The 27,641-nt window shown below is 53.6% G+C and overlaps 1 protein-coding gene across 1 annotated transcript in view; it reads left to right on the forward strand.

The window, feature by feature from the left end:
* The window catches only part of LOC129821580 (dehydrogenase/reductase SDR family member on chromosome X-like), a 45,892-nt gene extending 18,979 nt beyond the window's left edge, over positions 1-26,913 (forward strand). Inside the window, exons 7-8 of the mRNA XM_055879235.1 lie at positions 282-489; positions 21,758-26,913. Coding sequence (XP_055735210.1) covers positions 282-489; positions 21,758-21,949 — 400 coding nt within the window. The 3' untranslated portion in view covers positions 21,950-26,913. The remainder of the gene's footprint in view (positions 1-281; positions 490-21,757) is intronic.
* Positions 26,914-27,641: the final 728 nt, after the last annotated feature.

Raw genomic sequence — 27,641 nt, forward strand, 5'->3', positions numbered from 1 at the left:
CAGATAGCCTAAAATAATAGAAAAACCTATAGATTTAAATTGCACAATAATTATATATTTATAGAATTTTTAAGGTAGTGTTTTCTCTGTATTCAATCCAGCCACCCTTCATCCACATAATATTTCCTGACCCTAAACCCACCCGCCCAGCGGATATAACTGTGGGGACTACGGGTTATGAGTCAACCCACGCATCACATACACACACCCTCCTCTCCTAATTTCCTCCCACTCCAGACCTTTTTTCAACATCTTTCTCCCCCCTCTCTTTCAGTCTTTAGGCAGTGTCATTCGTCCCATGCGGCGTACTGCCAGAGTAAGCTGGCACTACTGTTATTTTCCTCCCACCTGCAACAGAGGCTGGAAAGAGGAGGGTTTCCATTGAGCTCATGTGCAGTGGACCCTGGGATGGTCGACACGTCACTCTACTGCCACCGCTTCCCCACCGCCCGCCTCGCACAGACAGCCATCGCACGCCTGCTCTTTAGGGTACACACACACACACACACACACACACACACACACACACACACACACACACACACACACACACACACACACACACACACACACACACACACACACACACACACACACACACACACACACACACACACACTTAAAATGTGTCATGTGGCATTTCAGTACCATACTGACTTCCGAGTCTATATTTAGGCAGAGAAAGAGTGAGAGGTGAAGGGAGAGAGAGACGAAGAGGGAAAACTTGCCAAGCTTAAGAAAGATGAGAATGTTCAGAATCTCCATAAGATATGCATGAGTCAATGTCCCATGACTTTGTCTTTTACAGTTGAGGCATTTAGCAGACACTCCTATCCAGAGTGACTTACAGTTGTGAGTGCATACATTTTGGTAATTTTTCATACTGGTCCCCCATTGTAATCAACCCTGGTGTTGCAAGCGCCATGTTCTACCAACACAGACAGACACACACGCACACACACATACACACAGACACACACACAGACACAGACACACACGCACGCACCCATACACACATTCACACACACAGACACACAAACACAAACACAAAATTAAATGTTAAAACATTTGCTTGTTGCTAACTAAATAGTTGTTCATTTCATTGGGGTTATTTTAGATTGTGTTGCATATCTTAAAGCATTGGCCTAGAGGCCCTGTTAATGTCTGGAGGATGGGATGGAAGGAGACAGCCCTGTGTGTCTGGAGGATGGGATGGAAGGAGACAGCCCTGTGTGTCTGGAGGATGTGATGGAAGGAGACAGCCCTGTGTGTCTGGAGGATGGGATGGAAGGAGACAGCCCTGTGTGTCTGGAGGATGGGATGGAAGGAGACAGCCCTGTGTGTCTGGAGGATGGGATGGAAGGAGACAGCCCTCTGTGTGTCTGGAGGATGGGATGGAAGGAGACAGCCCTGGAGACAGCCCTGTGTGTCTGGAGGATGGGATGGAAGGAGACAGCCCTGTGTGTCTGGAGGATTGGATGGAAGGAGACAGCCCTGTGTGTCTGGAGGATGGGATGGAAGGAGACAGCCCTGTGTGTCTGGAGGATGGGATGGAAGGAGACAGCCCTGTGTGTCTGGAGGATGGGATGGAAGGAGACAGCCCTGTTTGTCTGGAGGATGGGAGGGAAGGAGACAGCCCTGTGTGTCTGGAGGATGGGATGGAAGGAGACAGCCCTGTGTGTCTGGAGGATGGGATGGAAGGAGACAGCCCTGTGTGTCTGGAGGATGGGATGGAAGGAGAGCCCTGTGTGTCTGGAGGATGGGATGGAAGGAGACAGCCCTGTGTGTCTGGAGGATGGGATGGAAGGAGACAGCCCTCTGTGTGTCTGGAGGATGGGATGGAAGGAGACAGCCCTGTGTGTCTGGAGGATGGGATGGAAGGAGACAGCCCTGTGTGTCTGGAGGATGGGATGGAAGGAGACAGCCCTGTGTGTCTGGAGGATGGGATGGAGGGAGACAGCCCTGTGTGTCTAGAGGATGTGATGGAAGGAGACAGCCCTGTGTGTCTGGAGGATGGGATGGAAGGAGACAGCCCTGTGTGTCTGGAGGATGGGATGGACGGAGACAGCCCTGTGTGTCTGGAGGATGGGATGGAAGGAGACAGCCCTGTGTGTCTGGAGGATGTGATGGAAGGAGACAGCCCTGTGTGTCTGGAGGATGTGATGGAAGGAGACAGCCCTGTGTGTCTGGAGGATGGGATGGAAGGAGACAGCCCTGTGTGTCTGGAGGATGGGATGGAAGGAGACAGCCCTGTGTGTCTGGAGGATGGGATGGAAGGAGACAGCCCTGTGTGTCTGGAGGATGGGATGGAAGGAGACAGCCCTGTGTGTCTGGAGGATTGGATGGAAGGAGACAGCCCTGTGTGTCTGGAGGATGGGATGGAAGGAGACAGCCCTGTGTGTCTGGAGGATGGGATGGAAGGAGACAGCCCTGTGTGTCTGGAGGATGGGATGGAAGGAGACAGCCCTGTTTGTCTGGAGGATGGGAGGGAAGGAGACAGCCCTGTGTGTCTGGAGGATGGGATGGAAGGAGACAGCCCTGTGTGTCTGGAGGATGGGATGGAAGGAGACAGCCCTGTGTGTCTGGAGGAAGGGATGGAAGGAGACAGCCCTGTGTGTGTCTGGAGGATGGGATGGAAGGACACAGCCCTGTGTGTGTCTGGAGGATGGGATGGAAGGAGACAGCCCTGTGTGTCTGGAGGATGGGATGGAAGGAGACAGCCCTGTGTGTGTCTGGAGGATGGGATGGAAGGAGACAACCCTCTGTGTGTCTGGAGGATGGGATGGAAGGAGACAGCCCTGTGTGTCTGGAGGATGGGATGGAAGGAGACAGCCCTGTGTGTCTCGAGGATGGGATGGAAGGAGTTAGCCCTGTGTGTGTCTGGAGGATGGGATGGAAGGAGACAGCCCTGTGTGTGTCTGGAGGATGGGATGGAAGGAGACAGCCCTGTGTGTCTGGAGGATGGGATGGAATGAGACAGCCCTGTGTGTGTCTGGAGGATGGGATGGAAGGAGACAGCCCTGTGTGTCTGGAGGATGGGATGGAAGGAGACAGCCCTGTGTGTCTGGAGGATGGGATGGAAGGAGACAGCCCTGTGTGTGTCTGGAGGATGGGATGGAAGGAGACAGCCCTGCGTGTGTCTGGAGGATGGGATGGTAGGAGACAGCCCTGTGTGTCTGGAGGATGGGATGGAAGGAGACAGCCCTGTGTGTGTCTGGAGGATGGGATGGAAGGAGACAGCCCTGTGTGTGTCTGGAGGATGGGATGGAAGGAGACAGCCCAGTGTGTCTGGAGGATGGGATGGAAGGAGACAGCCGTCTGTGTGTCTGGAGGATGGGATGGAAGGAGACAGCCCTGTGTGTCTGGAGGATGGGATGGAAGGAGACAGCCCTGTGTGTGTCTGGAGGATTGGATGGAAGGAGACAGCCCTGTGTGTGTCTGGAGGATTGGATGGAAGGAGACAGCCCAGTGTGTGTCTGGAGGATGGGATGGAAGGAGACAGCCCTGTGTGTCTGGAGGATGGGATGGAAGGAGACAGCCCTGTGTGTGTCTGGAGGATGGGATGGAAGGAGACAGCCCTGTGTGTCTGGAGGATGGGATGGAAGGAGACAGCCGTCTGTGTGTCTGGAGGATGGGATGGAAGGAGACAGCCCTGTGTGTCTGGAGGATGGGATGGAAGGAGACAGCCCTGTGTGTGTCTGGAGGATTGGATGGAAGGAGACAGCCCTGTGTGTGTCTGGAGGATTGGATGGAAGGAGACAGCCCAGTGTGTGTCTGGAGGATGGGATGGAAGGAGACAGCCCTGTGTGTGTCTGGAGGATGGGATGGAAGGAGACAGCCCTCTGTGTGTCTGGAGGATGGGATGGAAGGAGACAGCCCTGTGTGTCTGGAGGATGTGATGGAAGGAGACAGCCCTGTGTGTCTGGAGGATTTGATGGAAGGAGACAGCCCTGTGTGTCTTGAGGATGGGATGGAAGGAGACAGCCCCCTGTGTGTCTGGAGGATGGGATGGAAGGAGACAGCCCCCTGTGTGTCTGGAGGATGGGATGGAAGGAGGCAGCCCTGTGTGTCTGGAGGATGGGATGGAAGGAGACAGCCCTGTGTGTCTGGAGGATAGGATGGAAGGAGACAGCCCTGTGTGTGTCTGGAGGATGGGATGGAAGGAGACAGCACTGTGTGTCTGGAGGATGGGATGGAAGGAGACAGCCCTGTGTGTCTGGAGGATGGTATGGAAGGAGACAGCCCTGTGTGTCTGGAGGATGGGATGGAAGGAGACAGCCCTGTGTGTCTGGAGGATGGGATGGAAGGAGACAGCCCTGTGTGTCTGGAGGATGGGATGGAAGGAGACAGCCCTGTGTGTGTCTGGAGGATGAGATGGAAGGAGACAGCCCTGTGTGTGTCTGGAGGATGGGATGGAAGGAGACAGCCCTGTGTGTGTCTGGAGGATGGGATGGAAGGAGACAGCCCTGTGTGTCTGGAGGATGGGATGGAAGGAGACAGCCCTCTGTGTGTCTGGAGGATGGGATGGAAGGACACAGCCCTGTGTGTCTGGATGATGGGATGAAAGGAGACAGCCCTGTGTGTCGGGAGGATGGGATGGAAGGAGACAGCCCTGTGTGTCTGGATGATGGGATGGAAGGAGACAGCCCTGTGTGTCTGGAGGATGGGATCGAAGGAGACAACCCTCTGTGTGTCTGGAGGATGGGATGGAAGGAGACAGCCCTGTGTGTGTCTGGAGGATGGGATGGAAGGAGACAGCCCTGTGTGTCTGGAGGATGGGATGGAAGGAGACAGCCGTCTGTGTGTCTGGAGGATGGGATGGAAGGAGACAGCCCTGTGTGTCTGGAGGATGGGATGGAAGGAGACAGCCCTGTGTGTGTCTGGAGGATTGGATGGAAGGAGACAGCCCTGTGTGTGTCTGGAGGATGGGATGGAAGGAGACAGCCCTGTGTGTGTCTGGAGGATTGGATGGAAGGAGACAGCCCAGTGTGTGTCTGGAGGATGGGATGGAAGGAGACAGCCCTGTGTGTGTCTGGAGGATGGGATGGAAGGAGACAGCCCTCTGTGTGTCTGGAGGATGGGATGGAAGGAGACAGCCCTGTGTGTCTGGAGGATGTGATGGAAGGAGACAGCCCTGTGTGTCTGGAGGATTTGATGGAAGGAGACAGCCCTGTGTGTCTTGAGGATGGGATGGAAGGAGACAGCCCCCTGTGTGTCTGGAGGATGGGATGGAAGGAGACAGCCCCCTGTGTGTCTGGAGGATGGGATGGAAGGAGGCAGCCCTGTGTGTCTGGAGGATGGGATGGAAGGAGACAGCCCTGTGTGTCTGGAGGATAGGATGGAAGGAGACAGCCCTGTGTGTGTCTGGAGGATGGGATGGAAGGAGACAGCCCTGTGTGTCTGGAGGATGGGATGGAAGGAGACAGCCCTGTGTGTCTGGAGGATGGGATGGAAGGAGACAGCCCTGTGTGTCTGGAGGATGGGATGGAAGGAGACAGCCCTGTGTGTCTGGAGGATGGGATGGAAGGAGACAGCCCTGTGTGTCTGGAGGATGGGATGGAAGGAGACAGCCCTGTGTGTGTCTGGAGGATGAGATGGAAGGAGACAGCCCTGTGTGTGTCTGGAGGATGGGATGGAAGGAGACAGCCCTGTGTGTGTCTGGAGGATGGGATGGAAGGAGACAGCCCTGTGTGTCTGGAGGATGGGATGGAAGGAGACAGCCCTCTGTGTGTCTGGAGGATGGGATGGAAGGACACAGCCCTGTGTGTCTGGATGATGGGATGAAAGGAGACAGCCCTGTGTGTCGGGAGGATGGGATGGAAGGAGACAGCCCTGTGTGTCTGGATGATGGGATGGAAGGAGACAGCCCTGTGTGTCTGGAGGATGGGATCGAAGGAGACAACCCTCTGTGTGTCTGGAGGATGGGATGGAAGGAGACAGCCCTGTGTGTGTCTGGAGGATGGGATGGAAGGAGACAGCCCTGTGTGTCTGGAGGATTTGATGGAAGGAGACAGCCCTGTGTGTCTTGAGGATGGGATGGAAGGAGACAGCCCTCTGTGTGTCTGGAGGATGGGATGGAAGGAGACAGCCCTGTGTGTCTGGAGGATGTGATGGAAGGAGACAGCCCTGTGTGTCTGGAGGATGGGATGGAAGGAGACAGCCCTGTGTGTCTGGAGGATGGGATGGAAGGAGACAGCCCTGCGTGTCTGGAGGATGTGATGGAAGGAGACAGCCCTGTGTGTCTTGAGGATGGGATGGAAGGAGACAACCCTCTGTGTGTCTGGAGGATGGGATGGAAGGAGACAGCCCTGTGTGTCTGGAGGATGGGATGGAAGGAGACAGCCCTGTGTGTCTAGAGGATGGGATGGAAGGAGACAGCCCTGTGTGTCTGGAGGATGGGATGGAAGGAGACAGCCCTGTGTGTCTGGAGGATGGGATGGAAGGAGACAGCCCTGTGTGTCTGGAGGATGGGATGGAAGGAGACAGCCCTGTGTGTCTGGAGGATGTGATGGAAGGAGACAGCCCTGTGTGTCTGGAGGATGTGATGGAAGGAGACAGCCCTGTGTGTCTGGAGGATGGGATGGAAGGAGACAGCCCTGTGTGTCTGAAGGATTAGATGGAAGGAGACAGCCCTGTGTGTCTGGAGGATGTGATGGAAGGAGACAGCCCTGTGTGTCTGGAGGATGGGATGGAGGGAGACAGCCCTGTGTGTCTAGAGGATGGGATGGAAGGAGACAGCCCTGTGTGTCTGGAGGATGGGATGGAAGGAGACAGCCCTGTGTGTCTGGAGGATGGGATGGAAGGAGACAGCCCTGTGTGTCTGGAGGATTGGATGGAAGGAGACAGCCCTGTGTGTCTGGAGGATGGGATGGAAGGAGACAGCCCTGTGTGTCTGGAGGATTGGATGGAAGGAGACAGCCCTGTGTGTCTGGAGGATGGGATGGAAGGAGACAGCCCTGTGTGTCTGGAGGATGGGATGGAAGGAGACAGCCCTGTGTGTCTGGAGGATGGGATGGAAGGAGACAGCCCTGTTTGTCTGGAGGATGGGAGGGGAGGAGACAGCCCTGTGTGTCTGGAGGATGGGATGGAAGGAGACAGCCCTGTGTGTCTGGAGGATGGGATGGAAGGAGACAGCCCTGTGTGTCTGGAGGATGGGATGGAAGGAGACAGCCCTGTGTGTCTGGAGGATGGGATGGAAGGAGACAGCCCTGTGTGTCTGGAGGATGGGATGGAAGGAGACAGCCCTCTGTGTGTCTGGAGGATGGGATGGAAGGAGACAGCCCTGTGTGTCTGGAGGATGGGATGGAAGGAGACAGCCCTGTGTGTCTGGAGGATGGGATGGAAGGAGACAGCCCTGTGTGTCTGGAGGATGGGATGGAAGGAGACAACCCTCTGTGTGTCTGGAGGATGGGATGGAAGGAGACAGCCCTGTGTGTCTGGAGGATGGGATGGAAGGAGACAGCCCTGTGTGTCTGGAGGATGGGATGGACGGAGACAGCCCTGTGTGTCTGGAGGATGGGATGGAAGGAGACAGCCCTGTGTGTCTGGAGGATGTGATGGAAGGAGACAGCCCTGTGTGTCTGGAGGATGTGATGGAAGGAGACAGCCCTGTGTGTCTGGAGGATGGGATGGAAGGAGACAGCCCTGTGTGTCTGGAGGATGGGATGGAAGGAGACAGCCCTGTGTGTGTCTGGAGGATTGGATGGAAGGAGACAGCCCTGTGTGTGTCTGGAGGATTGGATGGAAGGAGACAGCCCAGTGTGTGTCTGGAGGATGGGATGGAAGGAGACAGCCCTGTGTGTGTCTGGAGGATGGGATGGAAGGAGACAGCCCTGTGTGTCTGGAGGATGGGATGGAAGGAGACAGCCCTGTTTGTCTGGAGGATGGGAGGGAAGGAGACAGCCCTGTGTGTCTGGAGGATGGGATGGAAGGAGACAGCCCTGTGTGTCTGGAGGATGGGATGGAAGGAGACAGCCCTGTGTGTCTGGAGGATGGGATGGAAGGAGACAGCCCTGTGTGTGTCTGGAGGATGGGATGGAAGGAGACAGCCCTGTGTGTGTCTGGAGGATGGGATGGAAGGAGATAGCCCTCTGTGTGTCTGGAGGATGGGATGGAAGGAGACAGCCCTGTGTGTCTGGAGGATGGGATGGAAGGAGACAGCCCTGTGTGTCTGGAGGATGGGATGGAAGGACACAACCCTCTGTGTGTCTGGAGGATGGGATGGAAGGAGACAGCCCTGTGTTTCTGGAGGATGGGATGGAAGGAGACAGCCCTGTGTGTCTGGAGGATGGGATGGAAGGAGTTAGCCCTGTGTGTGTCTGGAGGATGGGATGGAAGGAGACAGCCCTGTGTGTGTCTGGAGGATGGGATGGAAGGAGACAGCCCTGTGTGTCTGGAGGATGGGATGGAATGAGACAGCCCTGTGTGTGTCTGGAGGATGGGATGGAAGGAGACAGCCCTGTGTGTCTGGAGGATGGGATGGAAGGAGACAGCCCTGTGTGTCTGGAGGATGGGATGGAAGGAGACAGCCCTGTGTGTGTCTGGAGGATGGGATGGAAGGAGACAGCCCTGCGTGTGTCTGGAGGATGGGATGGAAGGAGAAGAGCCCTGTGTGTCTGGAGGATGGGATGGAAGGAGACAGCCCTGTGTGTGTCTGGAGGATGGGATGGAAGGAGACAGCCCTGTGTGTGTCTGGAGGATGGGATGGAAGGAGACAGAACTGTGTGTCTGGAGGATGGGATGGAAGGAGACAGCCGTCTGTGTGTCTGGAGGATGGGATGGAAGGAGACAGCCCTGTGTGTCTGGAGGATGGGATGGAAGGAGACAGCCCTGTGTGTGTCTGGAGGATTGGATGGAAGGAGACAGCCCTGTGTGTCTGGAGGATGTGATGGAAGGAGACAGCCCTGTGTGTCTGGAGGATTTGATGGAAGGAGACAGCCCTGTGTGTCTTGAGGATGGGATGGAAGGAGACAGCCCCCTGTGTGTCTGGAGGATGGGATGGAAGGAGACAGCCCCCTGTGTGTCTGGAGGATGGGATGGAAGGAGACAGCCCTGTGTGTCTGGAGGATGGGATGGAAGGAGACAGCCCTGTGTGTCTGGAGGATAGGATGGAAGGAGACAGCCCTGTGTGTGTCTGGAGGATGGGATGGAAGGAGACAGCCCTGTGTGTCTGGAGGATGGGATGGAAGGAGACAGCCCTGTGTGTCTGGAGGATGGTATGGAAGGAGACAGCCCTGTGTGTCTGGAGGATGGGATGGAAGGAGACAGCCCTGTGTGTCTGGAGGATGGGATGGAAGGAGACAGCCCTGTGTGTCTGGAGGATGGGATGGAAGGAGACAGCCCTGTGTGTGTCTGGAGGATGAGATGGAAGGAGACAGCCCTGTGTGTGTCTGGAGGATGGGATGGAAGGAGACAGCCCTGTGTGTGTCTGGAGGATGGGATGGAAGGAGACAGCCCTGTGTGTCTGGAGGATGGGATGGAAGGAGACAGCCCTCTGTGTGTCTGGAGGATGGGATGGAAGGACACAGCCCTGTGTGTCTGGATGATGGGATGAAAGGAGACAGCCCTGTGTGTCGGGAGGATGGGATGGAAGGAGACAGCCCTGTGTGTCTGGATGATGGGATGGAAGGAGACAGCCCTGTGTGTCTGGAGGATGGGATCGAAGGAGACAACCCTCTGTGTGTCTGGAGGATGGGATGGAAGGAGACAGCCCTGTGTGTGTCTGGAGGATGGGATGGAAGGAGACAGCCCTGTGTGTCTGGAGGATTTGATGGAAGGAGACAGCCCTGTGTGTCTTGAGGATGGGATGGAAGGAGACAGCCCTCTGTGTGTCTGGAGGATGGGATGGAAGGAGACAGCCCTGTGTGTCTGGAGGATGTGATGGAAGGAGACAGCCCTGTGTGTCTGGAGGATGGGATGGAAGGAGACAGCCCTGTGTGTCTGGAGGATGGGATGGAAGGAGACAGCCCTGCGTGTCTGGAGGATGTGATGGAAGGAGACAGCCCTGTGTGTCTTGAGGATGGGATGGAAGGAGACAACCCTCTGTGTGTCTGGAGGATGGGATGGAAGGAGACAGCCCTGTGTGTCTGGAGGATGGGATGGAAGGAGACAGCCCTGTGTGTCTAGAGGATGGGATGGAAGGAGACAGCCCTGTGTGTCTGGAGGATGGGATGGAAGGAGACAGCCCTGTGTGTCTGGAGGATGGGATGGAAGGAGACAACCCTCTGTGTGTCTGGAGGATGGGATGGAAGGAGACAGCCCTGTGTGTCTGGAGGATGGGATGGAAGGAGACAGCCCTGTGTGTCTGGAGGATGGGATGGACGGAGACAGCCCTGTGTGTCTGGAGGATGGGATGGAAGGAGACAGCCCTGTGTGTCTGGAGGATGTGATGGAAGGAGACAGCCCTGTGTGTCTGGAGGATGTGATGGAAGGAGACAGCCCTGTGTGTCTGGAGGATGGGATGGAAGGAGACAGCCCTGTGTGTCTGGAGGATGGGATGGAAGGAGACAGCCCTGTGTGTGTCTGGAGGATTGGATGGAAGGAGACAGCCCTGTGTGTGTCTGGAGGATTGGATGGAAGGAGACAGCCCAGTGTGTGTCTGGAGGATGGGATGGAAGGAGACAGCCCTGTGTGTCTGGAGGATGGGATGGAAGGAGACAGCCCTGTGTGTCTGGAGGATGGGATGGAAGGAGACAGCCCTGTGTGTGTCTGGAGGATGGGATGGAAGGAGACAGCCCTGTGTGTGTCTGGAGGATGGGATGGAAGGAGACAGCCCTCTGTGTGTCTGGAGGATGGGATGGAAGGAGACAGCCCTGTGTGTCTGGAGGATGGGATGGAAGGAGACAGCCCTGTGTGTCTGGAGGATGGGATGGAAGGACACAACCCTCTGTGTGTCTGGAGGATGGGATGGAAGGAGACAGCCCTGTGTTTCTGGAGGATGGGATGGAAGGAGACAGCCCTGTGTGTCTGGAGGATGGGATGGAAGGAGTTAGCCCTGTGTGTGTCTGGAGGATGGGATGGAAGGAGACAGCCCTGTGTGTGTCTGGAGGATGGGATGGAAGGAGACAGCCCTGTGTGTCTGGAGGATGGGATGGAATGAGACAGCCCTGTGTGTGTCTGGAGGATGGGATGGAAGGAGACAGCCCTGTGTGTCTGGAGGATGGGATGGAAGGAGACAGCCCTGTGTGTCTGGAGGATGGGATGGAAGGAGACAGCCCTGTGTGTGTCTGGAGGATGGGATGGAAGGAGACAGCCCTGCGTGTGTCTGGAGGATGGGATGGAAGGAGACAGCCCTGTGTGTCTGGAGGATGGGATGGAAGGAGACAGCCCTGTGTGTGTCTGGAGGATGGGATGGAAGGAGACAGCCCTGTGTGTGTCTGGAGGATGGGATGGAAGGAGACAGAACTGTGTGTCTGGAGGATGGGATGGAAGGAGACAGCCGTCTGTGTGTCTGGAGGATGGGATGGAAGGAGACAGCCCTGTGTGTCTGGAGGATGGGATGGAAGGAGACAGCCCTGTGTGTCTGGAGGATGGGATGGAAGGAGACAGCCCTGTGTGTGTCTGGAGGATGAGATGGAAGGAGACAGCCCTGTGTGTGTCTGGAGGATGGGATGGAAGGAGACAGCCCTGTGTGTGTCTGGAGGATGGGATGGAAGGAGACAGCCCTGTGTGTCTGGAGGATGGGATGGAAGGAGACAGCCCTCTGTGTGTCTGGAGGATGGGATGGAAGGACACAGCCCTGTGTGTCTGGATGATGGGATGAAAGGAGACAGCCCTGTGTGTCGGGAGGATGGGATGGAAGGAGACAGCCCTGTGTGTCTGGATGATGGGATGGAAGGAGACAGCCCTGTGTGTCTGGAGGATGGGATCGAAGGAGACAACCCTCTGTGTGTCTGGAGGATGGGATGGAAGGAGACAGCCCTGTGTGTGTCTGGAGGATGGGATGGAAGGAGACAGCCCTGTGTGTCTGGAGGATTTGATGGAAGGAGACAGCCCTGTGTGTCTTGAGGATGGGATGGAAGGAGACAGCCCTCTGTGTGTCTGGAGGATGGGATGGAAGGAGACAGCCCTGTGTGTCTGGAGGATGTGATGGAAGGAGACAGCCCTGTGTGTCTGGAGGATGGGATGGAAGGAGACAGCCCTGTGTGTCTGGAGGATGGGATGGAAGGAGACAGCCCTGCGTGTCTGGAGGATGTGATGGAAGGAGACAGCCCTGTGTGTCTTGAGGATGGGATGGAAGGAGACAACCCTCTGTGTGTCTGGAGGATGGGATGGAAGGAGACAGCCCTGTGTGTCTGGAGGATGGGATGGAAGGAGACAGCCCTGTGTGTCTAGAGGATGGGATGGAAGGAGACAGCCCTGTGTGTCTGGAGGATGGGATGGAAGGAGACAGCCCTGTGTGTCTGGAGGATGGGATGGAAGGAGACAGCCCTGTGTGTCTGGAGGATGGGATGGAAGGAGACAGCCCTGTGTGTCTGGAGGATGTGATGGAAGGAGACAGCCCTGTGTGTCTGGAGGATGTGATGGAAGGAGACAGCCCTGTGTGTCTGGAGGATGGGATGGAAGGAGACAGCCCTGTGTGTCTGGAGGATTAGATGGAAGGAGACAGCCCTGTGTGTCTGGAGGATGTGATGGAAGGAGACAGCCCTGTGTGTCTGGAGGATGGGATGGAGGGAGACAGCCCTGTGTGTCTAGAGGATGGGATGGAAGGAGACAGCCCTGTGTGTGTCTGGAGGATGGGATGGAAGGAGACAGCCCTGTGTGTCTGGAGGATGGGATGGAAGGAGACAGCCCTCTGTGTGTCTGGAGGATGGGATGGAAGGAGACAGCCCTGTGTGTCTGGAGGATGGGATGGAAGGAGACAGCCCTGTGTGTCTGGAGGATGGGATGGAAGGAGACAGCCCTGTGTGTCTGGAGGATGGGATGGAAGGAGACAACCCTCTGTGTGTCTGGAGGATGGGATGGAAGGAGACAGCCCTGTGTGTCTGGAGGATGGGATGGAAGGAGACAGCCCTGTGTGTCTGGAGGATGGGATGGACGGAGACAGCCCTGTGTGTCTGGAGGATGGGATGGAAGGAGACAGCCCTGTGTGTCTGGAGGATGGGATGGAAGGAGACAGCCCTGTGTGTCTGGAGGATGTGATGGAAGGAGACAGCCCTGTGTGTCTGGAGGATGGGATGGAAGGAGACAGCCCTGTGTGTCTGGAGGATGGGATGGAAGGAGACAGCCCTGTGTGTGTCTGGAGGATTGGATGGAAGGAGACAGCCCTGTGTGTGTCTGGAGGATTGGATGGAAGGAGACAGCCCAGTGTGTGTCTGGAGGATGGGATGGAAGGAGACAGCCCTGTGTGTGTCTGGAGGATGGGATGGAAGGAGACAGCCCTGTGTGTCTGGAGGATGGGATGGAAGGAGACAGCCCTGTTTGTCTGGAGGATGGGAGGGAAGGAGACAGCCCTGTGTGTCTGGAGGATGGGATGGAAGGAGACAGCCCTGTGTGTCTGGAGGATGGGATGGAAGGAGACAGCCCTGTGTGTCTGGAGGATGGGATGGAAGGAGACAGCCCTGTGTGTGTCTGGAGGATGGGATGGAAGGAGACAGCCCTGTGTGTGTCTGGAGGATGGGATGGAAGGAGACAGCCCTCTGTGTGTCTGGAGGATGGGATGGAAGGAGACAGCCCTGTGTGTCTGGAGGATGGGATGGAAGGAGACAGCCCTGTGTGTCTGGAGGATGGGATGGAAGGACACAACCCTCTGTGTGTCTGGAGGATGGGATGGAAGGAGACAGCCCTGTGTTTCTGGAGGATGGGATGGAAGGAGACAGCCCTGTGTGTCTGGAGGATGGGATGGAAGGAGTTAGCCCTGTGTGTGTCTGGAGGATGGGATGGAAGGAGACAGCCCTGTGTGTGTCTGGAGGATGGGATGGAAGGAGACAGCCCTGTGTGTCTGGAGGATGGGATGGAATGAGACAGCCCTGTGTGTGTCTGGAGGATGGGATGGAAGGAGACAGCCCTGTGTGTCTGGAGGATGGGATGGAAGGAGACAGCCCTGTGTGTCTGGAGGATGGGATGGAAGGAGACAGCCCTGTGTGTGTCTGGAGGATGGGATGGAAGGAGACAGCCCTGCGTGTGTCTGGAGGATGGGATGGAAGGAGACAGCCCTGTGTGTCTGGAGGATGGGATGGAAGGAGACAGCCCTGTGTGTGTCTGGAGGATGGGATGGAAGGAGACAGCCCTGTGTGTGTCTGGAGGATGGGATGGAAGGAGACAGAACTGTGTGTCTGGAGGATGGGATGGAAGGAGACAGCCGTCTGTGTGTCTGGAGGATGGGATGGAAGGAGACAGCCCTGTGTGTCTGGAGGATGGGATGGAAGGAGACAGCCCTGTGTGTGTCTGGAGGATTGGATGGAAGGAGACAGCCCTGTGTGTGTCTGGAGGATTGGATGGAAGGAGACAGCCCAGTGTGTGTCTGGAGGATGGGATGGAAGGAGACAGCCCTGTGTGTGTCTGGAGGATGGGATGGAAGGAGACAGCCCTCTGTGTGTCTGGAGGATGGGATGGAAGGAGACAGCCCTGTGTGTCTGGAGGATGTGATGGAAGGAGACAGCCCTGTGTGTCTGGAGGATTTGATGGAAGGAGACAGCCCTGTGTGTCTTGAGGATTGGATGGAAGGAGACAGCCCCCTGTGTGTCTGGAGGATGGGATGGAAGGAGACAGCCCCCAGTGTGTCTGGAGGATGGGATGGAAGGAGACAGCCCTGTGTGTCTGGAGGATGGGATGGAAGGAGACAGCCCTGTGTGTGTCTGGAGGATGGGATGGAAGGAGACAGCCCTGTGTGTCTGGAGGATGGGATGGAAGGAGACAGCCCTGTGTGTCTGGAGGATGGGATGGAAGGAGGCAGCCCTGTGTGTCTGGAGGATGGGATGGAAGGAGACAGCCCTGTGTGTCTGGAGGATGGGATGGAAGGAGACAGCCCTGTGTGTCTGGAGGATGGGATGGAAGGAGACAGCCCTGTGTGTGTCTGGAGGATGAGATGGAAGGAGACAGCCCTGTGTGTGTCTGGAGGATGGGATGGAAGGAGACAGCCCTGTGTGTGTCTGGAGGATGGGATGGAAGGAGACAGCCCTGTGTGTCTGGAGGATGGGATGGAAGGAGACAGCCCTCTGTGTGTCTGGAGGATGGGATGGAAGGAGACAGCCCTGTGTGTCTGGAGGATGGGATGGAAGGAGACAGCCCTGTGTGTGTCTGGAGGATGGGATGGAAGGAGACAGCCCTGTGTGTGTCTGGAGGATGGGATGGAAGGAGACAGCCCTCTGTGTGTCTGGAGGATGGGATGGAAGGAGACAGCCCTGTGTGTCTGGAGGATGGGATGGAAGGAGACAGCCCTGTGTGTCTGGAGGATGGGATGGAAGGACACAACCCTCTGTGTGTCTGGAGGATGGGATGGAAGGAGACAGCCCTGTGTTTCTGGAGGATGGGATGGAAGGAGACAGCCCTGTGTGTCTGGAGGATGGGATGGAAGGAGTTAGCCCTGTGTGTGTCTGGAGGATGGGATGGAAGGAGACAGCCCTGTGTGTGTCTGGAGGATGGGATGGAAGGAGACAGCCCTGTGTGTCTGGAGGATGGGATGGAATGAGACAGCCCTGTGTGTGTCTGGAGGATGGGATGGAAGGAGACAGCCCTGTGTGTCTGGAGGATGGGATGGAAGGAGACAGCCCTGTGTGTCTGGAGGATGGGATGGAAGGACACAGCCCTGTGTGTCTGGAGGATGGGATGGAAGGACACAACCCTCTGTGTGTCTGGAGGATGGGATGGAAGGAGACAGCCCTGTGTTTCTGGAGGATGGGATGGAAGGAGACAGCCCTGTGTGTCTGGAGGATGGGATGGAAGGAGTTAGCCCTGTGTGTGTCTGGAGGATGGGATGGAAGGAGACAGCCCTGTGTGTGTCTGGAGGATGGGATGGAAGGAGACAGCCCTGTGTGTCTGGAGGATGGGATGGAATGAGACAGCCCTGTGTGTGTCTGGAGGATGGGATGGAAGGAGACAGCCCTGTGTGTCTGGAGGATGGGATGGAAGGAGACAGCCCTGTGTGTCTGGAGGATGGGATGGAAGGAGACAGCCCTGTGTGTGTCTGGAGGATGGGATGGAAGGAGACAGCCCTGCGTGTGTCTGGAGGATGGGATGGAAGGAGACAGCCCTGTGTGTCTGGAGGATGGGATGGAAGGAGACAGCCCTGTGTGTGTCTGGAGGATGGGATGGAAGGAGACAGCCCTGTGTGTGTCTGGAGGATGGGATGGAAGGAGACAGAACTGTGTGTCTGGAGGATGGGATGGAAGGAGACAGCCGTCTGTGTGTCTGGAGGATGGGATGGAAGGAGACAGCCCTGTGTGTCTGGAGGATGGGATGGAAGGAGACAGCCCTGTGTGTGTCTGGAGGATTGGATGGAAGGAGACAGCCCTGTGTGTGTCTGGAGGATTGGATGGAAGGAGACAGCCCAGTGTGTGTCTGGAGGATGGGATGGAAGGAGACAGCCCTGTGTGTGTCTGGAGGATGGGATGGAAGGAGACAGCCCTCTGTGTGTCTGGAGGATGGGATGGAAGGAGACAGCCCTGTGTGTCTGGAGGATGTGATGGAAGGAGACAGCCCTGTGTGTCTGGAGGATTTGATGGAAGGAGACAGCCCTGTGTGTCTTGAGGATTGGATGGAAGGAGACAGCCCCCTGTGTGTCTGGAGGATGGGATGGAAGGAGACAGCCCCCTGTGTGTCTGGAGGATGGGATGGAAGGAGACAGCCCTGTGTGTCTGGAGGATGGGATGGAAGGAGACAGCCCTGTGTGTGTCTGGAGGATGGGATGGAAGGAGACAGCCCTGTGTGTGTCTGGAGGATGGGATGGAAGGAGACAGCCCTGTGTGTCTGGAGGATGGGATGGAAGGAGACAGCCCTCTGTGTGTCTGGAGGATGGGATGGAAGGAGACAGCCCTGTGTGTCTGGAGGATGGGATGGAAGGAGACAGCCCTGTGTGTGTCTGGAGGATGGGATGGAAGGAGACAGCCCTGTGTGTGTCTGGAGGATGGGATGGAAGGAGACAGCCCTCTGTGTGTCTGGAGGATGGGATGGAAGGAGACAGCCCTGTGTGTCTGGAGGATGGGATGGAAGGAGACAGCCCTGTGTGTCTGGAGGATGGGATGGAAGGACACAACCCTCTGTGTGTCTGGAGGATGGGATGGAAGGAGACAGCCCTGTGTTTCTGGAGGATGGGATGGAAGGAGACAGCCCTGTGTGTCTGGAGGATGGGATGGAAGGAGTTAGCCCTGTGTGTGTCTGGAGGATGGGATGGAAGGAGACAGCCCTGTGTGTGTCTGGAGGATGGGATGGAAGGAGACAGCCCTGTGTGTCTGGAGGATGGGATGGAATGAGACAGCCCTGTGTGTGTCTGGAGGATGGGATGGAAGGAGACAGCCCTGTGTCTCTGGAGGATGGGATGGAAGGAGACAGCCCTGTGTGTCTGGAGGATGGGATGGAAGGAGACAGCCCTGTGTGTGTCTGGAGGATGGGATGGAAGGAGACAGCCCTGCGTGTGTCTGGAGGATGGGATGGAAGGAGACAGCCCTGTGTGTCTGGAGGATGGGATGGAAGGAGACAGCCCTGTGTGTGTCTGGAGGATGGGATGGAAGGAGACAGCCCTGTGTGTGTCTGGAGGATGGGATGGAAGGAGACAGCCCTGTGTGTCTGGAGGATGGGATGGAAGGAGACAGCCGTCTGTGTGTCTGGAGGATGGGATGGAAGGAGACAGCCCTGTGTGTCTGGAGGATGGGATGGAAGGAGACAGCCCTGTGTGTGTCTGGAGGATTGGATGGAAGGAGACAGCCCTGTGTGTGTCTGGAGGATTGGATGGAAGGAGACAGCCCAGTGTGTGTCTGGAGGATGGGATGGAAGGAGACAGCCCTGTGTGTGTCTGGAGGATGGGATGGAAGGAGACAGCCCTCTGTGTGTCTGGAGGATGGGATGGAAGGAGACAGCCCTGTGTGTCTGGAGGATGTGATGGAAGGAGACAGCCCTGTGTGTCTGGAGGATTTGATGGAAGGAGACAGCCCTGTGTGTCTTGAGGATTGGATGGAAGGAGACAGCCCCCTGTGTGTCTGGAGGATGGGATGGAAGGAGACAGCCCCCTGTGTGTCTGGAGGATGGGATGGAAGGAGACAGCCCTGTGTGTCTGGAGGATGGGATGGAAGGAGACAGCCCTGTGTGTCTGGAGGATGGGATGGAAGGAGACAGCCCTGTGTGTCTGGAGGATAGGATGGAAGGAGACAGCCCTGTGTGTGTCTGGAGGATGGGATGGAAGGAGACAGCCCTGTGTGTCTGGAGGATGGGATGGAAGGAGACAGCCCTGTGTGTCTGGAGGATGGGATGGAAGGAGACAGCCCTGTGTGTCTGGAGGATGGGATGGAAGGAGACAGCCCTGTGTGTCTGGAGGATGGGATGGAAGGAGACAGCCCTGTGTGTCTGGAGGATGGGATGGAAGGAGACAGCCCTGTGTGTGTCTGGAGGATGAGATGGAAGGAGACAGCCCTGTGTGTGTCTGGAGGATGGGATGGAAGGAGACAGCCCTGTGTGTGTCTGGAGGATGGGATGGAAGGAGACAGCCCTGTGTGTCTGGAGGATGGGATGGAAGGAGACATCCCTCTGTGTGTCTGGAGGATGGGATGGAAGGACACAGCCCTGTGTGTCTGGATGATGGGATGAAAGGAGACAGCCCTGTGTGTCGGGAGGATGGGATGGAAGGAGACAGCCCTGTGTGTCTGGATGATGGGATGGAAGGAGACAGCCCTGTGTGTCTGGAGGATGGGATCGAAGGAGACAACCCTCTGTGTGTCTGGAGGATGGGATGGAAGGAGACAGCCCTGTGTGTGTCTGGAGGATGGGATGGAAGGAGACAGCCCTGTGTGTCTGGAGGATTTGATGGAAGGAGACAGCCCTGTGTGTCTTGAGGATGGGATGGAAGGAGACAGCCCTCTGTGTGTCTGGAGGATGGGATGGAAGGAGACAGCCCTGTGTGTCTGGAGGATGTGATGGAAGGAGACAGCCCTGTGTGTCTGGAGGATGGGATGGAAGGAGACAGCCCTGTGTGTCTGGAGGATGGGATGGAAGGAGACAGCCCTGTGTGTCTGGAGGATGGGATGGAAGGAGACAGCCCTGTGTGTCTTGAGGATGGGATGGAAGGAGACAACCCTCTGTGTGTCTGGAGGATGGGATGGAAGGAGACAGCCCTGTGTGTCTGGAGGATGGGATGGAAGGAGACAGCCCTGTGTGTCTAGAGGATGGGATGGAAGGAGACAGCCCTGTGTGTCTGGAGGATGGGATGGAAGGAGACAGCCCTGTGTGTCTGGAGGATGGGATGGAAGGAGACAGCCCTGTGTGTCTGGAGGATGGGATGGAAGGAGACAGCCCTGTGTGTCTGGAGGATGTGATGGAAGGAGACAGCCCTGTGTGTCTGGAGGATGTGATGGAAGGAGACAGCCCTGTGTGTCTGGAGGATGGGATGGAAGGAGACAGCCCTGTGTGTCTGGAGGATGGGATGGAAGGAGACAGCCCTGTGTGTCTGGAGGATGTGATGGAAGGAGACAGCCCTGTGTGTCTGGAGGATGGGATGGAGGGAGACAGCCCTGTGTGTCTAGAGGATGGGATGGAAGGAGACAGCCCTGTGTGTGTCTGGAGGATGGGATGGAAGGAGACAGCCCTGTGTGTCTGGAGGATGGGATGGAAGGAGACAGCCCTGTGTGTCTGGAGGATGGGATGGAAGGAGACAGCCCTGTGTGTCTGGAGGATTGGATGGAAGGAGACAGCCCTGTGTGTCTGGAGGATGGGATGGAAGGAGACAGCCCTGTGTGTCTGGAGGATGGGATGGAAGGAGACAGCCCTGTGTGTCTGGAGGATGGGATGGAAGGACACAGCCCTGTGTGCCTGGAGGATGTGATGGAAGGAGACAGCCCTGTGTCTCTGGAGGATGGGATGGAAGGAGACAGCCCTGTGTGTCTGGAGGATGGGATGGAAGGAGACAGCCCAGTGTGTCTGGAGGAGGGGATGGAAGGAGACAGCCCTGTGTGTCTGGAGGATGGGATGGAAGGAGACAGCCCTGTGTGTGTCTGGAGGATGGGATGGAAGGAGACAGCCCTGTGTGTCTGGAGGATGGGATGGAAGGAGACAGCCCTCTGTGTGTCTGGAGGATGGGATGGAAGGAGACAGCCCTGTGTGTCTTGAGGATGGGATGGAACGAGACAGCCCTCTGTGTGTCTGGAGGATGGGATGGAAGGAGACAGCCCTGTGTGTGTCTGGAGGATGGGATGGAAGGAGACAACCCTCTGTGTGTCTGGAGGATGGGATGGAAGGAGACAGCCCTGTGTGTCTGGAGGATGGGATGGAAGGAGACAGCCCTGTGTGTCGGGAGGATGCGATGGAAGGAGACAGCCCTGTGTGTGTCTGGAGGATGGGATGAAAGGAGACAGCCCTTTGTGTGTCTGGAGGATGGGATGGAAGGAGACAGCCCTGTGTGTGTCTGGAGGATGGGATGGAAGGAGACAGCCCTGTGTGTGTCTGGAGGATGGGATGGAAGGAGACAGCCCTCTGTGTGTCTGGAGGATGGGATGGAAGGAGACAGCCCTCTGTGTGTCTGGAGGATGGGTTGGAAGGAGACAGCCCTCTGTGTGTCTGGAGGATGGGATGGAAGGAGACAGCCCTGTGTGTGTCTGGAGGATGGGATGGAAGGAGACAGCCCTGTGTGCCTGGAGGATGGGATGGAAGGAGACAGCCCTGTGTGTCTGGAGGATGGGATGGAAGGAGACAGCCCTGTGTGTCTGGAGGATGTGATGGAAGGAGACAGCCCTGTGTGTCTGGAGGATGGGATGGAGGGAGACAGCCCTGTGTGTCTAGAGGATGGGATGGAAGGAGACAGCCCTGTGTGTGTCTGGAGGATGGGATGGAAGGAGACAGCCCTGTGTGTCTGGAGGATGGGATGGAAGGAGACAGCCCTGTGTGTCTGGAGGATGGGATGGAAGGAGACAGCCCTCTGTGTGTCTGGAGGATGGGATGGAAGGAGACAGCCCTGTGTGTCTGGAGGATGGGATGGAAGGAGACAGCCCTGTGTGTCTGGAGGATGGGATGGAAGGAGACAGCCCTGTGTGTCTGGAGGATGGGATGGAAGGAGACAGCCCTCTATGTGTCTGGAGGATGGGTTGGAAGGAGACAGCCCTCTGTGTGTCTGGAGGATGGGATGGAAGGAGACAGCCCTGTGTGTGCTGTGTGGGTGTTAGAGAGTGTATTTGCCTAAGTAAATTATCTTTAGGGAGCCTCTGCCGTGCAGCTACAAATGCACCATTAATAACAGGCTCCTCAGCACTATCACATTAATATATATATACACACACACACACACATACACACACACACACACACACACTGTTTACCAGAGTCTCATGTAGAAATAGGTGAAGTCAGTCTTATGTAGAAATCGGTTGAAGTCAGTCTTATGTAGAAATAGGTTGAAGTCAGTCTCATGTAGAAATAGGTTGAAACGTCATGTTGTTGTAGAAATACTGTAGGCTTTTGTTGTTAGGCTGTAGATCTAGCTGTATCTTTATGCCAGTGAAGCTCTGCTGGTTGTGTGTGTATGTATAACAGCCTCTATGTGTGCGTGTGTGTGTGTCCGTGTGTGCGTGCCTGGGTGCATGCGTTATGTATAACAGTCTGACAGTTTGTGTTGTGCCCCCAGAGCCCGTCCCAGGGAGCATCCACGGTCTTCTACACTGCTCTGTCTCCGTCTTTGGAGTGGGAGGGAGGAGCCTATTGGAGCAATGGGCGCACAGAGATGACATCACCAAACACCTACGACCCCCAGCTACATCGCGGCATCTGGGACTCCAGCTGCAGACAAGTTGGCCTGCAGGAACGGCACCAACCATGACCCCTGACCTTCAACCCCTGACCCTGACCACCAACATGGGACTGGATGGCTGAGACCCAACACTTAGTCTGTCTGACTGGCGTTGTCTTTGTTTTGACAATCTCCTCACCCCACCACCAGACTGTGATTGGACTGATGATGACCATGGCTAGACTTTGATTGGTTAGTGAAGAGTTAAGTCCCTTCCCATGCTGTTCAAATGAATGTGCTAATGGGAATGAAGAAACCTTCTCCCTCTGGCACTGTGAACACACACACACTATATTAAGAGTATTCATAGTGCTGCTATGAGTGTCTGTAGCGCCACTATGAGTGTTAATAGTGACCTTATAAGTGTTCATAGCAACCTTATGACTGTTGGTTCACAGATCAGATCTTCCAGAACAGAAAGCACCTTCCCTCCATGGGAGAACTTAGTTTTGTCATAAACTAGTGTCATCAGTGTGTGTGTGTATGTGTCTGTGTGTACTTGTCATCAGTGTGTGTGTGTGCGTATTATGATGTTAGAAGCATCCCGGAGCATCTGGTGTTCTGAACCATCTGTGAAGCATATACTGACCCCTGAATATACTGACACCATATAATGACCCCATATACTGACCAATGAACAAGCCAGCATGGTAACATCAGTAAATCACAGCCTGAAACTGATATTTTCAGTTCTTGTGAAAGCAAAGGGTATTTTGTGGAATTCTCGCCAAAGCTGCTGGTTCCCTCTCAAGGGGGCAGAAATCATCTGAGAGAAGGTCTTTAGATTGTGTCCCACCTCCTGGGCTGTGAGTCACACACACCTGTTTCATGATATTTCTCTTTTACTGTCAGAGCTGAGCGATGGTTTATCAATATGCACATATCACCTCTCTCAAGTCCAGTCATTGTGTGTGTTTCTGTGCACATTATGTGTATTTGTGTGTGCGCTGTTTGTGTGTTTCTTCCAGTCATTGGTTTGTATGCATCCATAAAAAGGCAGCCCAACTGAAACCAGTGGTGATATTTGTGGTAGAGGGAGAGACAGTGAGTAAAGAAGAGATTCTTCATCCTCTCTCTCTGCTGCTACCTCGTTTGGCCTTGCTCCCAGTGCATTCATTGTGGAAGGGAGATATCACAGTGAAAATTCTGCAAAATTAAGACAAAGACAAACAGTCACACACACAGAGGCGGACTGTGACCATTTCTAACACACTGGCCATTTTGTTCCTTCAGGCCCTCATTGTTAGCCAGAGGATTATCATTTTGAGTAAAAACCTAAGTTAGACAGGCCCAGTAGGCTGGACCAGCCCATCTGGCAAGTCTGCCCCTGTGAAAAAACACACACGCACACGCACACACACACACGCACGCACGCACACACACACACACACACACACACACACACACACACACACACACACACACACACACACACACACACACACACACACACACACACACACACACACACACACACACACACACTCTCTCTCTCACGTCTCTCTCTCTCTCACCCTCACTCACAATCACTCACTCACACTCAACTGTGCATCCAATCACACACATGCTTATCAAAACAATCAACTCATACTCTCATGGCCCAGGCTGGTCTCACAGACTAGCATAGCATAGCATAGTAACATAGTAAATTAAAGTCGGACACTCAAATTAGTATGATATGTTACATTTAGCAACCCAAAGGTTGTGTGTTCGAATCTCATAACGGACAACTTTAGCATTTTAGCTAATTAGCAACTTTGCAACTACATACTGCTTTTTAGCTACTTTGCAACTATTTAGCATGTTAGCTAACCCTTCCCCTAAACTTAACCCTTTAACCTAACTCCTAATCTTAACCCCTAGCCTAGCTAATGTTAGCAACCTAGCCACCTAGCTAACATTAGCCACAACAAATTTGAATTCTCAACATATCGTACGAATTATAATTTGTAACATATCATACAAAAGGGATGATTGACATCCACAAATAAATACATTCCATACGTAATATATCATATTCATCTGAGTGTCCTGGATTTTTGTTTACTATGTTATGTCCAGGTTGCATGGCCAAACCATACCCACTGTGATCTACAGTGCCTTGCAAAAGTATTCATCCCCCTTGGCTTTTTCCTATTTTGTTGCATTACAACCTGTAATTTAAATAGATTTGGATTTCATGTAATGGACAAACACAAAATAGTTCAAATTGGTGAAGTGAAATGAAAAAAATTAGTTGTTTCAAAAATGTCAAAAAAATATAAACAGAGAAGTGGTGCAGCATATGTAAATGCCCCTAAATAACATCTGGTGCAACCAATTACCTTCAGAAGTCACATAAGTGGCACATGATCCGTTACATGATCTCAGTATATATACACCTGTTCTGAAAGGCCCCAGAGTCTGCAACACCACTAAGCAAGGGGCACCACAAAGCATGCGGCACTATGAAGACCAAGGAGCTCTCCAAACAGGTCAGGGACAACGTTGTGGAGAAGTACAGATCAGGGTTGGGTTATAAAATAATATCTGAAACTTTGAACATCCCACAGAGCACCATTCAATCCATTATAATTTTTTTTGAAAGATTATGGCACCACAATAAACCTGCCAAGAGAGGGCCACTCACCAACACTCATGGACCAGGCAAGGAGGGCATTAATTAGAGAGGCAACAAAGAGACCAAAGATAAACCTGAAGGAACTGCAAAGCTCCACAGCGGAGATTGGAGTATCTGTCCATAGAACCATTTTAAGCCGCACACTCCACAGAGCTGGTCTACGGAAGAGTGGCCAAAAAAAGCCATTGCTTAAAGAAAAAAAGAAAAAAAGGCATGTGGAAGACTCCCCAAACATATGGAAGAAGGTACTCTAGTCAGATGAGACTAAAATTGAGCTTTTTGGCCATCAAGGAAAACGCTATGGCGCAAACCCAACATCTCTCATCACCCTGAGAAAAAAATCCCCACAGTGAAGCATGGTGGTGGCAGCATCATGTTGTCGGGATGTTTTTCATCATCAGGGACTGGGAAAATGGTCAGAATTGAAGGAATGATGGATGTCGCTAAATATAGGGAAATCCTTGAGGAAAACCTGTTTCAGTCTTCCAGAGATTTGTGACTGGGACAGAGGTTCACCTTCCAGCAGGACAATGACCCTAAGCATACTGCTAAAGTAAGATTCGAGTGGTTTAAGGGGAAACATTTAAATGTCTTGGAATGGCCTAGTCAAAGCCCAGACCTCAATCCAATTGAGAATGTGTTATGATTTAAAGATTGCTGTACACCAGTGGAACCCATCCAACTTGAAGAAGCTGGAGCAGTTTTGCCTTGAAGAATGGGCAAAAATCCCACTGGCTAGACGTGCCAAGCTTATAGAGACATACCCCAAGAGACTTGCAGCTGTAATGGGCAAAAATCCCAGTGAATAGATGTGCCAAGCTTGTAGAGACATGCCTCAAGAGACTTGCAGCTGTAATTGCTGCAAAAGGTGTCTTTGTTGGCTTTGGGGAGTGTTATGCACTCTCAAGTTTTCAGTTTTTTTGTCTTATTTCTTGTTTGTTTCACAATAAAAAATATTTTGCATCTTCAAAGTGGTAGGCATGTTGTGTAAATCAAATGATACAAATTCCCCAAAAATACATTTTAATTCCAGGTTGTAAGGCAACAAAATAGGAAAAATGCCAAGCGGGGTGAATACTTTCGCAAGTAATTGTATCTGCCACCAGTGCTCAGATTTTCAGGCTTATTTTTATTTTTTTATTTTTTTATTTTACCGTTATTTTACCAGGTAAGTTGACTGAGAACACGTTCTCATTTGCAGCAACGACCTGGGGAATAGTTACAGGGGAGAGGAGGGGGATGAATGAGCCAATTGTAAACTGGGGATTATTAGGTGACCATGATGGTTTGAGGGCCAGATTGGGAATTTAGCCAGGACACCGGGGTTAACACCCCTACTCTTACGATAAGTGCCATGGGATCTTTAATGACCTCAGAGAGTCAGGACACCCGTTTAACGTCCCATCCGAAAGACGGCACCCTATACAGGACAGTGTCCCCAATCACTGCCCTGGGGCATTGGGATATTTTTTAGACCAGAGGAAAGAGTGCCTCCTACTGGCCCTCCAACACCACTTCCAGCAGCATCTGGTCTCCCATCCAGGGACTGACCAGGACCAACCCTGCTTAGCTTCAGAAGCAAGCCAGCAGTGGTATGCAGGGTGGTATGCTGCTGGTGGTATGCTGCTTATATGAAACTAACTTAATTTACATAACACACATACGCCCACAGAGACTAGTATCAGGACTGGGGATAACTACAGACTCTGTGTGTAAACTTCCTTTACTTTAAGCTCTCATTCTGCTACTGAGAACATGGTTCATGTCTTCCAGACATGAGGTGGGTGAGTGTGTTACTGTAGCTGTCAGACTGGATGCTGTTTGGGTTGGTTATTATGGGTAGGGTTTTGGTTTCTAAAAACAGACCTTTACTGGCACATCCAGTTTTCAGAATAGAAAGTGTGTGTTTGAAGTAATTAGTAAATAAAGACACAATTTAAACGTCACCATGACGGGTTTGAATTCCAGCCTGTTGACATCCAGAGACTGCTACAGGAGAACAGACAAGATACAGATAATATTGATTTGCGATGTGCAAAATATATTTTGCTGTGCTGTGCCCGAACTCCCTCAGATATAGAATTTGACTGTGAATTTCCATGTAGAGTTGAACTATAGTTAAATTATGAACTGTCTTGTCTTGTTATTGTCATATTTCTGTAAAAACCTTTGTTAGCTGTTTGAGCAATATGAAGACATGTAGCGCTTATACCTCTGGAGGAGAAAGACTTCTGTTCACTATGAAGACTGTGGTTAGGTTCAATATGGAGGTCATTGTGTCAATATGAACAGTGTGTTTATGTTGTTGTGATGTTCTCCACCTCCTCCTTTTCTACCAGGCAAAGCCTCAATAAACATTACTGTGCCACTGAAATGACTGTGTTCACTTGGAGACACCAGTTAGACCTCACACTCAAACCCTTGTAATAGTTTTGTCTTATGTTGCACCTACCTCAACATTTCCATGAACAGTTTTATTATGTTACTGAATGTATCCAGAGTATCGTCAGATTTTCTTCTTGACAAATCAACGGTGTAATGTTTGGATTCAGTCTTGTGTCAGGTGAACTGTTGTGTACTCATCTTTGGTATGACAATTTCTGCCTAAATCTCCAAAGTGTTCTTTCAATTGCTAACATGGTCATGCATGTTTTTTAATTTACCCTTTCCATAAAGGCCAATTGCCATGAGTGTAGAGGGTTAAAGGGTTTAAAATTGGTAACTCTAGTGAGATCTCTTTCTGCCATTAGCATATTGAGAGCTGTTAATAGCTATTCATCGTAGTTAGTCTCCTAGTGGCTCTCATACCAGAGTATTGCCAGCAGTCATTACGCTGCCCTCAGACACACACACAGTCATTACCTTTCCCCTCTAATTAACAACCATCTCCCCTCTGCTGTCAACAATACCCAGTGCCACATTCAAAATCACTAGGGCCACTCCATCTCAATGACACAGACTACTGGTGTGTTGGCAGCAGAGGGAAGAAGCTGAAAGTAGTAGAGGACATCTGTGACATGAGCAGCCACACATTCACGCTCGCACGCACACACACTTACAATCCCGTTCCCTCCTGCTATGAGTCATCTCTCTCCCATATAA

This window comes from Salvelinus fontinalis, chromosome 23, assembly GCF_029448725.1.
Source record: "Salvelinus fontinalis isolate EN_2023a chromosome 23, ASM2944872v1, whole genome shotgun sequence".
Lineage (NCBI taxonomy): Eukaryota > Metazoa > Chordata > Actinopteri > Salmoniformes > Salmonidae > Salvelinus > Salvelinus fontinalis.